The following is an 11991-nucleotide window of genomic DNA, read 5'->3' as shown; positions in this document are numbered from 1 at the left end:
AAAATAAAAAAGTAGCAATAAATAAATAAATAAACAACAAAATAAAAAAGTAGCAATAAATAAATAAATAAACAACAAAAAAAAGTAGCAATAAATAAATAAAACAGCTAAATAAAAAAACTAACTAAACAAGCAAACAGGCAAACAAATAAATAGACAAACCTTTAAACAAATAAATAACAGTAAATAAATAAATAACCAGCCAACCAAACAACTAAACAAGTAAAAAAGCTAAATAGACAAACTACCAAACAAAGAGATACAATAAATAATTAAATAAACGACCAAACAAATAAATAATAATAAATATATACATAAATAGATAAACATCCAATTAAACAAATAAATAAATACATTGACAAACTACCAAACAAACATAACAAATAAATAAATAAATAAACAACCAACCAATTAAAGTAGTAGATAAATAGATAAACTACCAAACAAGCAAATAAAATAAACAAAAAAAAATAACAAACAAACATAAAAAATAAATAAATAACCAACCAAGTAAAGTATTAGATAAAGACAAACTACTAAACAAACAAAGACAATAAAATACCATTTTAAAGGTTTTGGACTATTGTAATAAAAACAAACCTAGAGAGCTCTCCGTGATGGTTGATGGGAAGAGGAGGCGGGGTTGCTCCGTGCCAACAACACATTTCTAATAAACTTCTGCCGCTCTGCAGAAATTACGTCCTACAAGACGACACAGGTCTTTTGATGTTGGTGGTCAAACGACCACTAGGAACGCCATTAAAATAGATTAAAAACTGATCGGAGTGAACGGATCAACCGTGATGTCATCCCGTCTGTCTGTCATCCCGTCTGTCTGTCATCCAACTGTCTTCTCTTTTAGGCTCTCAGATTTCTCACAGCCGGTTTCCTTTGAAAACGCTGAAATCGGCCGCTGCCCCAACCTCGTCCCCCCTCAGCCTCACCTCCCAGAAGAGAAGGTGGAACAGCCCCAACCAGTCAGTCCCGTTCTGACCCCCTCCCAGGAAACCAGGACTCCCAGCCCTCCTGCTGTAAGAACACGGAAAGCCTTTAAATTGAACTTTAATTGCTAGTATTTTGCACAAACAGCAGATTTGTTAAGTGAATAAATCTGTAATTGGAATATTATCACAAACACTCTATGCAGCTTATTTTAGTTATTGCTGTGCTTAGATAGTGTATTTAGCTCAACATATAGAGAGAAGTTACAGTATATGCTCACAGAAATGTGTGGATTTCACTCTTTATGTGAGCCATACGATTCTGAGAACGCAGCTTTGGTTCGCTGAGCTGTCTTAGTAATTCATCAGTGAACACTTGAACAGACCATTAACTCTTCTTTATGTTCCCTGTTGGCCTTGAGTCGCCTAACTCCACCTCTGGCAGCCTGTCCAAGTCCAAAGTTGTGGAATTATGCTAGGCTAACCGTTCTTTATGTCTCACATGTACATAAATGAAAAAAATATTCATTTTATTTATTGTAAGGAAAAAAAAACACTTACTCCGCTATGGAAAATATAAATTTTTTTTCTACAAATTCGACAACTTGAATATTTCTTCTATTTAACAATCCTTTAACACTCTGGAGATATGCAAACAACGTATATATATATTTACCTAAATGTATTCTCAGAAGTTCTCAAGCATTAGTATTATTTGCTGCTTTCTTTATGATCTTCTGGCTGCTGTTTGGGCTGCAATCTTTCAGGCTTTTGGCTCATTTTTCTGCTTCCTTCCTCAATGCTGCTAAACCTGCAGGAGACCACGCCCCCTGCCCCGCCCACTGCTGCTGTAGCTCCACCCTCTATTAACCTGGATCCTGACACAGATTTGGTACACACACACACGCACTGACATAATTCCATCTTTTTAAATAATGAAAGAAAAATAAACAAAAGAGATTTATTTAAACAAGTGAAAAAAATGTGTGAATATGTAGATTTTTTACTAAGATGTTCGGCTTTAACTTAAATTTGAGCACCTTAGGAACTTAATTATGAATTTGGAATCAGTTTTTTAATGTTTCAGTTAAAATAATTTAGAAAATTTTTAATAAAAAAAAAATGAAAATAAAATTGATTTATTTAAAAAAAGGGGAAAAATGGTCATAAATATGTATATTTTTTGGAAGATGTGCTGCTTTAACTATGATGCAACGCTCAAATTTGAGCACTTTGAGAACTTTATTACAAGTTTGCACCATTTTTTTCTTTTTTCAGTTAAGTTAGTTTTGAAAATTGTTCATTTTAATTTGAAAAAAGCAATATTTGACTAAAAAATATTTCAGATTGGTACATTTTTTACTAAAAAACTTTCAAATGTTGGTGCAAATGTATATAATGCAGCTTTTGCGAGCTAAAAAAATTACTTAAAAGTAATTACTGTAATGTTAAACATTTTTTTAATAAATTGTACAGTACGGTAAGTCAAGGACTGACCTCTTGGCTTCTGTGAATTTGCACACAAAGACTCATCTGCACACGCACCGTCCCGACTAATTCACTTCTGCTTCTGTTGGTGTGACCTCCAATGACAGAACTGAATGGAAACGTCGGCCTATTGTTAGCTTAATGGAAAGATGCAGAGGGCACCAGAAAAAGAAGGAGGATGAAAAGGGGGGAGAAAAGAGAGGACGAGAAGAAAGAGAAATTGTGCAGCCTTGGAGAAAAAAAGGACGAGTCTGAATGGTGTTCCCTTTTTGTTGGCTCTAATGGAAAGACGGAGGAGAAGAAGAAGCGGCTCAAGAATGAAAGGAGAGCAAAGTAAAGAGCTTCTGAACAAGCGATGTCTTTCCTTTGTTACATCGGGGAGCACAGAGAAAAGGAGAAAAAGGGGGCAGTTGAGGAGGAGGAGTGGATGTGAGGACAGAGCAGAAGTACAGGGGTAAAGGGGTGAGCGTAACAAGGCAAGGTCACAGCCCGGAGAATGTCTTCACTTGAAAGGGAACAATAGCAGAGAGGAGATGGAGACACTCGCACACCCATGTCTCAGATCGGCTTCGTTTTTGTCGTTTCTCTTCAAAAGCGACAGAATAGCGTCTTTATCGCTCACTTACAAACAGAGAAGGGAATGAGCTCAAAGTTACAACAGGTTAGAGCCGCAAAAAAGTTTGGGTTTTAATGAGAGGAAAAGGAGAAGACGGGAAGAGATGTGAAAAATGAAGACAAGGGACTGCAAGCTGGTCCAGAAAAGAGTAGAAACTGGTGAAAAGGTACTATAGTCGGTAGATATTGAAGTGGCAAAACCAGAAGAGCAAAATGTCTTTCTGTAGAGCAGATGATGCAAAAGCAAAGAACCTGAACTGTAAGATAAATAAGAAAAATGCAGCTTTTAAAAATCATAAGCAAAGAAAGGAAGAACTCTAAGAATGGTGTGGGTGAGCAACTAAAAAATAATAAATTATAGAGTAATGCAAAAAATATTGTTTACATCAAAACCACATCTATAGGAAGTGGAAAAACTGTCAGAAAATCATTAATTTCTCATCTAAAAGGAGAAAATGTTGGAGTTTCATGCATAACAACAGTGACACCGTGTGGTCAGTGCCGGAACTACAATAGAAGACTATTTATCTTTAGTAGCTTATTTTGATCTAATACTTTATCTGTACAACAGGTTTTTGTGGCAATGCTTGATATTCATATTTTTATGCTACACCAGCTTTTTTTATTTAATTGATATTTTTAAATTATGTGGGAAAACTCAACAATTTATGAGATAAATGTCTTAGATTTCTGGAAAGAAAGTGAGTGCCTTAAGTGAAAAAATTGTCAAATTAAGAGAATAATTTAACATTTTTTGAAATTAAAGTCATAATATGCATCTTTTTGTACAACTCCTGCTTTTATTAAACTTAAAATTTCAAAATTGTGAGATAAACTCACAAATGTATGAGAATAAAGTCACAAAATGATGAGGAAGTCATGAGAAAGTTATGAGAACAAATTTTATAGTTACAAAAAAGTCAACAATTTGCGAATAAAGTCGTAGAGTTCTGAAAAAATAACAATTTATGAGAATAGTGTTGTAAAATATGAGAAGAAAGTCAATATTTATAAAAAAAATTCTTAAAATTATGACAAAAAAACTGAACAATTTTTAGAAATAAGGTCATAACATTATGAGTAAAAATTACCAATTTATGAGAAAAAAATGACCTAAAATTCTGAGAAGAAAGTCAATAAAAATTGTATTGATAGAACTACAAGAAAATCTTAACATTTTTTGCAAGTGGTCATAAATTTATGAGAAAAGGTTAAATTTTTAAGAATAAAGTTGTAAAAATAAAAGAAAAAGTTAATAATTTGATGAGAAAAATATCTTAGAATTCTGAAAACAAAGTTAATCGTTTGTCAAAAAATGTGTATTTGTAGAATTAAAAGAAAATCTCAACATTTTTGAAGAATAAAGTCATAAATGTTTGAGAAAAAGTTAACATTTTTAAAAATAAAGTTGTAAAAATAGAAAAAAGTTAATAATTTATGAGAACAGAGTCTTAGATTTCTGTGAAAAAAAAAAATTGTTTATGGGAAAAAATGTGTATTTATAGAATTATACGAATATTGTAACAATTTTTTATGAATAAAGTCATACATTTAGTAAAACGTTACAATTTTTAGGAATAAAGTTGTAATCATCTTTTTTATTTTACAACCAGGCTTTTATCTAATAGATATTACACAGTAATTCCACATTGAACCCCAAGTCCAAGTTGTCCAAAAAAATAAATTCTAAGTGGTGAATTTGGTCATTTTCTTCCTTCAAAACTGACACAAATTGAGATCAAACAGTTTTTATGTTTCATAGCTGAAGGTCAAACATGCAGAAACACAACAAAACGGCATAGATCCACGAATACAACAAAGACGAGGACAAAACAAAGTGAAAAAAGAAGTTCTCTTCAACTATGTATAATGTTCCAAGGACTTATTCCAGGGGTATTGGATTTATGCATCAGAAATCTTGTTTTGTTTGTTTTAAACTAAGAATTTCAAAGCTAAAAACTTGACAACAATGCTGGATTAATTCACAAAACACATATGTGTGCATTATTAACCCAAATCTAGCATTTTTTAGTAAATTATTATTCATTTCTAAGAAAATACTGAGTTTGTCTTTTCAATCAAATGTATTGAAGGGGTTAAACTACGACTAGATTGTATATTTAAATGTATTTTTGGGGAATCTTGACCCATTGGAGCCGTCCTCATCCATGGACATCCGAAGCAGAACTGTATTTATGCAGTCGGTTCATGTTCCAGCTCCTGTCAGTACAGTTGACCGTGTCTCCAATCTGCAGGATTCATGTCCGTCTGCAGAGCCTCCCAAAGTCATTGAGACGGCGTTCCAGTTTGGACTGACCAGGAACAGCCACATGAGCTTCAGCTTCGACGACGCCAAAGTCAGAGAGAGGTTAGTACGCGGTGAAACCAGTTCATCATTCCGCCTGCCCTGCAGGACAACTAATTTAAAACACTAAAAGAATGATTGAAAAAGGAAAGACGTCCGTACTGCTAAGTGCTGCTCATCAAACTGACTTGATGGATGTCTCGTCATCACGTGAGAAACTCTCTGAAAGAGGAGGTTTCTGGTGAGAAGGAGAAAGATCTGCAGCAGCAGAGCAACTATTGCTGACAACAATCAAATGTACCAAAGGTTAAATCGAATGAGCTGCTTGAGGACCGCCTGTCTACTCCTAATCATTTCTGCTAAAGAGAAGAACAAAATGATCATTTGGTTCTCATAGTCTGTAAATTAATGTAAAGATCAAAACATTTTATGATCCAGTCGTCCAATCATCTGCTCCCTATGAAGGAGTATTAGGGCCAACGTAAAAATAAATAAATATATGTAAAGAATGTCAAATATGCACAAGAAACTATAAAATTATGTGAAAAAGATTAATAATGAACGAGACAATAAGTTGGAATTTTTTAGAGAAAATTCAACAGTTAATGAAAAAAATAATGAAATTTTATTTTAAAAATTTAAAAAACTAATAAAGTTGTGAGAAAAACTCACAAATTATGAGAATGAAGAAATAAAATATGAAAAAAGTCATAAATGAGAAAAATGTGGAAATTATGAGAAGAGACTGAATAATTTATGAGAAAAAAAATCATAAAATGATGAGAAAAATTAAAACATTTTCAGGATAAAGTTAATAAAATTTGGAAAACATGTAATTTATTAAAATAAAGTAGTAAAATATGAGAAAAAAATTTATTAGAAAAAAATAAGAGAATCATGAATTTATAGGATCAAATTCATAAAATTATGACAAAACTTTATGAGAATAAAGTAGTAAATTATGAGAAAAAGTTAATAAAATGTATAAGAAAAATGTATCAAAATATGAAAACAAAAAAATGCAGAATTTTGAGGGAAAACTCTAAAATTTACTTGATAAAGGTTGTTAAAATTGTAAGAAAAACTGTATTTATGAGAATAGTCATAACATTATGAGAAAGAGTCAATCATTTATGAAAAAAGGGTAAAATTGTGCAAAAAATTTAAAAAGTTTACAAGATAAAATGTGCTAAATTTGGAGAAAAACTTTATTTATGAGAATAAAGTCATAAAATTATGTGAGAAAGTAAAGAATGTCAAAAATGTTTTAAATTAATAAAATTATGAAAAGAAGGTCAGTAAAAAATGTGAAATTATGAGGAAAAAAAACAGTAAATAATAATTTGATGAAATAACTATTACAACTTTTTCTTAGAAATGTTTGAACTTTTTCCTCTTAATTTGAACTTTTTCCTCTTAATTTTAACTTTTTTTCTCTTAATTTTATTCTAACAATTTTACTTTTTTTTTTTTTTTAAATTACAACTATTTATCATAATTATCTACTTAATTCTCATGAAATCAAAACTCTTTTCTCATAATTTTTTCCTCATAATTTTCTACTTTACAATCATAAAATTACAACTTTTACCTCATAGTTTACAACTTTCTTTCAGAATTTTCGACTTTATTGTCATTCAATTACAACTTTTTCGTCATACTTTTACAAATGTATTCTCTTTCTTAAGATTGCACTAATACTTTGTTCTAGTTTGTATTGAAGTTTCAGAACAGTTTTTCAAGCATATTTTAATGACTAAAAGAAAAAATAAAAAAACGCCTTTTGGCCAAAGCAATGATTTCTGGGACTAACTCGTTTGCACACGCCTGTTCTAAACTGGACATTTCTCCTCCATTCTTGATCAAAGTCATATGTGTTCCACTTCTGTGATCTCTTTCTTTCAGGCTGATTGAGGACAAAGGAGCAGTCGGGTCTGGTTCTGTACATGGCGAGAATCAACCACGCCGACTTTGTTTCCATTCAGGTATTCGTCTCATGAAAGCTTTTGTCAAACCAGCCTTTAAATTCAGGCGTCACATGGCGAGCATCAGAGCGATAGCAATGTTGTTTGTTATACTCCATACATGTTCCCTGGTAGATCAAAGACGGGCAGGTTTGTCTGGGATACGACCTCGGCCGTGGAAACATCTCAGGCTGCGTTCCTTTCTCCATCAATGATGGCAGCTGGCACAAGGTACCCACATATGCTCTTCATTTGTGTATCACCATGTGCAGATTTCTTTGAATTCAATACATACATTTATATGTGTGGATATAGTTTTGGGTATTTTATTTTATTTTTTATTTTTTAGATCCGTGTGAGTCGAAACAAGCAGAGAGGCGTTCTAACAGTAGATGGGCTGTACAGCAAACAGATGACCAGCCCAAATAAGGTACCTTTAGGTTCTTCCTATTGGGTCAGAAATCCAACTATAATGAACTACAAAAGCTGTTAGATGGTAATTAAGAAAATCTAAATCTTTAATAATTTTTCTCGACAGGCTGACCTGTTAGACGTTGTGGGAACCTTGTATGTCGGTGGATTACCACAAAGCTACACCACCAAGAGAATAGGACCCGTAAATATACAAAAAATAGATAGATTTTTTAAAAAACTTCATGATTTACTTACTTTTTTTTTCTCTTTCCAGATTCTCTACAGTATCAACGGTTGCATTCGAAACTTGAAGATGGTTGGAAGTCCTGTTGGCACCAAATCTGCCCCTGCAGGTACAGACGAGGAAAAAAAGTGTTCTAAATGTGTCTGATGAACATTTAAAAAGAACGACCGGCCACGCCCCTTTAAACCCACCCTCACTGACTGAGTGGATGCTACACGCCCCTCCCCCTCTGTCACCCTGATAACAAATTCATGGAAATAAACACTTTTTTTTCAAAATGGCGACTTTTTGTAGGTTTATCTCCATAGCAACCATTTTATTTTTTGGTTGCCTAGAGGTGACGAACAAATCCATGTACTTTTTAGAAGAATCTCCTAAAATATATTTTTTAATTTCCTTGGCAACCGAACTTTTTTGTTAGCCACACCCACATTCCTAATACGTTCATATTGTATGTCATATTGTTTCATTCAGCTTAAGCCGATGATTTGTGTATTACATTTTCACAATATTAAGGTAAAAAATGTGTGAGTAATAAAAGAATGCCACTTATGTGTTAGCTTACCATGCTAACAACATTCAAAATCAAAACGCTTTTTCTTTCTAAACTAGCTTTAAAATTATGCTTAAGGAGTTAGGAGGTGATCCCTAAGAAAAAGGTTTGATTCGTAGAAGGAAGTAATGTGTTTCATTTTGTTTTTGATTTAACATGGCGGCCTCTTCCTGAGGTCAAAGGTCAAGATAACCATTCTTGGTTGTAGACTAAATTTCATGAAATTTTGCTAAAAAAAATTTTTTTTTCCCATATTGTGGAACAATTGCCACTAATTGGCCACCAAGCCGCAGGTCCTGTAGCCATCCCATAATAATTCTAAAACTTTCTTTGAATATCCATTTTTTTTTTTTTTTTGGTTTTCGTTAGTGATTTGAAGTACAAACATGCTTCCCTTTACTACATTCATGTTCCTCTCCTTCTGCATTAAAGCATCGGAGGACTTCAAGCTGAACATGGCGGCGCCCGCTTCCAGTCACATGGTCGGGAGGTGCTTCACGGAGACGGAAACAGGCTCTTATTTTGACGGGACTGGCTATCTGAAAGCAGGTGAGCTAAAAAAAAAAAATAACAGTTAAAAAGAAACAGATTTATTTATGAATAGTTTATAATTAACATTCATACCCCGTGTGCTTTGTTTCAGTGGCCTCTTACAGGGTCGGTCTGGATGTGTCCATAGCTCTGGAGTTCAGAACCACCAGAACCAACGGAGTTCTTTTGGCCGTCAGTGACCAGGACAAAGATGGACTGGGTCTGGAGATTGTCCAGGGGAAGGTAAGCAGTCGTGATTAAGGCTGGGATAGCACATAAAGCTAAAGTTTGCTAGATTGATGCTAAATAATAATTTAATTTCCCATGGGACGTCTAATGCTAACGCTCGGTTGACCTAAACCAGAGGTCGGCAACCCTTGGAAAAGGTTGCCTTTAGTAAAAGAGCCATTTGGACTAGTTTCTACTAGTTTCTACTGATACAAACCCAGAAGGAGCCACATAGATTTACTTTAGCATTTAAGAAATTTGGATAATTTATTACCATTAAAAAAAATAAATTAGGAATTATTCCTATTTTTTGGCACGATCATAAGCAAAAATATAAAAAGAAACTAGCATCTCTTATTTTTACCTTTTAGTAGGTAAAAATAAGTAAAAATAGTAGATGCCGAATTAGTGAAAAAGCTAGCTTGTTGCTTAATTATTAGCAAAACTCCAAAATAGCCTAAAATTCATCAGTAAACTAAATTACTAAAAGAAATTAGCCTGTTGCTAAAATAGAAGCTAAACCCTAAATTAGCCTAAAAATTCTCAATAGATAACAAATTAGCCAAAAACTTTAGCTTATCGCTAATCTTTTTGCTAAACTCCAAATTAGCATAAAAAAGATAACTTGTTGTTTAATTACTAGCTAAACTCCAAAATAGCCTAAAATTCATCATTAAACTAAATTACTAAAAAATAATTAGCCTGTTGCTAAAATAGAAGCTAAACTCTAAATTAGCCTAAAAAATCTCAATAGATAACAAATTAGCCAAAAACTTTAGCTAATCGCTAATCTTTTTGCTAAACTCCAAATTAGCATAAAAGAGCTAACTTGTTGTTTAATTACTCGCTAAACTCCAATATAACCTAAAATTCCTTAATAAAGTAAATTACAAAAATAAAAAAACTTTAAAAAACTTACTATTATATTACTTTTCTTCAGCCAGAGAGCCACCATGGAGAGATAAAAGAGCCACATGTGGCTCTGGAGCCGCAGGTTGCTGACTTCTGGTCTAAACATACATTTCTGACTAAATGACCATCTTTATAAATTCGTATGCATTCATTTTCTAAACTCTTTTAAGAACATATTTTTAAAGTAATCATTTGTGGTCTAAAACATCTTTTTGTCCTCCATATGTTCTTCTTCTTCTGGAATAAGGTGTATTGTTATAGCACGATCGCCATCTAGTGGCCAAACTGAAACGTCCTCCAGGAGAAGCTGTACAAAGTTTACAATGTTAATGATCTGAACATTTTTGTTAAATCTCATTATTTCACTAATACATTTGACAATATGTGAACTGTATCAGGTTAATATAAATATATTCAAATATGAATGTATTTCTAAATAAATTCGGATATTTCGTAAACTCAAAATTGAATTGAAGAATCGAAAGAAAAAAAAATCGGAATTTCATCGATTTTTGTGAAGTGAATCGAATTGTTTCTGGAAATTATCGATACCCAGCCCTAGTCATGAACGTTTGTGATCAACTTTTCCTTCCAGTTGCTCTTCCACGTCGACAACGGAGCCGGCAGGATCACCGCGGAGCACGCTCCGGAGGGAGCGGACTTCTGCGACGGTCGGTGGCACGCCGTCACGGCCACCAAGCTCCGCCACAAGCTGGAGCTGGAGGTGGACGGGCGGAAGAGCCGAGCCGAGTCCCCGAACGCTCGCTCCAGCACCTGCGACACCAACAACCCCGTCTATGTGGGGGGATATCCTGGTATGAAAGTCCAAACATCCTTCCAGGACTCTCAGAATTTTTGGCATCAGTCAAAGAAATGTGTTCTGGTCTCTCTCAGATGGAGTCCACCAGGCGGCTCTGACCACGAAGAGGTCCTTCAGAGGCTGCATGAGGAGCCTGAAGATCACCAAGGCGTCTAAGACCATGGATGTGCAGTTCAACAAGGCCCCAGAGATCAGAGGAGTCCAGCCTCTCTCCTGTCCTAAAGTGGCCTAACTCCTCCCTCTAAGCTGCATGTTTTCAGATCATCACCTCCTTTCTGTTAGAAATACAGCTGGTTTGATGTGGCAGAAGCTTTTTTTCTTTTCGTTTTAGGCCAATTTCTTCAAAAACCCTTGCTGTGGATGTGATTATTTTAACTGAATTTACCGCCTTCACCCACCGTGTGAGGCTCCGCTCAATAAAGCTGCAAGAGCTGAAATATGAGGCGTGTTTATTGGTTTGTCGCTGGAGTTTATGATTACACCGGAGTGATGCTTTTGCCTCCTGACGGCTTATTTCCTTTAAATTATGAACATTAAACTTTAAAGAGGAGAGAAGAGGGTTAATTTAGCATTTTTAACAGCAATCAAGCTAAAAATGAAAGCTTCTTTTTTAAATATAAAGCTTAAAATATGATTAAAATGTAACTTTTTTTACATAAGACAATTTTATAAACCATATTTACCACCTTGAATAATTGCAAACAAAGTGCACTTGCAATCTAGATGCACTAGAGGGCAGAATTTGTCTTCCACAAGAACATTTCTGATCCTATCTGAACTAAATCAATCATCATTATCAAACATCTTCCTCTATAAAAAGGCTTTCACTCCTTTTTCATGTTGCATTCGGTCTTTATTCGGTGAAGAATCCCTAATAAGGCTAAAACCCAAAGACTTATGGGTAATGCTGCTTTTGTTGACTGATAAAATTTTAAATTGTTTGAGTTAAAAGAAGAAGACTGAACCAAAATACCAA

The 11991-nt window shown here is 34.0% G+C and overlaps 1 protein-coding gene across 1 annotated transcript in view; it reads left to right on the top strand.

Moving 5' to 3' along the window:
- Positions 1-11457, top strand: part of lama2 (laminin, alpha 2) — a 179570-nt gene extending 168113 nt beyond the window's left edge. The window contains exons 62-73 of the mRNA XM_036210649.1: positions 863-1031; positions 1759-1833; positions 5300-5470; positions 7260-7334; positions 7449-7544; positions 7663-7743; positions 7852-7929; positions 8002-8080; positions 8957-9073; positions 9168-9298; positions 10791-11010; positions 11090-11457. Of these exons, the coding sequence (XP_036066542.1) occupies positions 863-1031; positions 1759-1833; positions 5300-5470; positions 7260-7334; positions 7449-7544; positions 7663-7743; positions 7852-7929; positions 8002-8080; positions 8957-9073; positions 9168-9298; positions 10791-11010; positions 11090-11247 (1450 nt within the window). The 3' untranslated portion in view covers positions 11248-11457. The remainder of the gene's footprint in view (positions 1-862; positions 1032-1758; positions 1834-5299; positions 5471-7259; positions 7335-7448; positions 7545-7662; positions 7744-7851; positions 7930-8001; positions 8081-8956; positions 9074-9167; positions 9299-10790; positions 11011-11089) is intronic.
- The last annotated feature ends 534 nt before the right edge of the window (positions 11458-11991 follow it).

This window comes from Oryzias melastigma, linkage group LG24 (assembly GCF_002922805.2).
Source record: "Oryzias melastigma strain HK-1 linkage group LG24, ASM292280v2, whole genome shotgun sequence".
Taxonomy (NCBI): domain Eukaryota; kingdom Metazoa; phylum Chordata; class Actinopteri; order Beloniformes; family Adrianichthyidae; genus Oryzias; species Oryzias melastigma.
The sequence above is the reverse complement of the archived record's forward strand: the minus strand, read 5'-3'. Positions and strand labels throughout refer to the sequence as shown.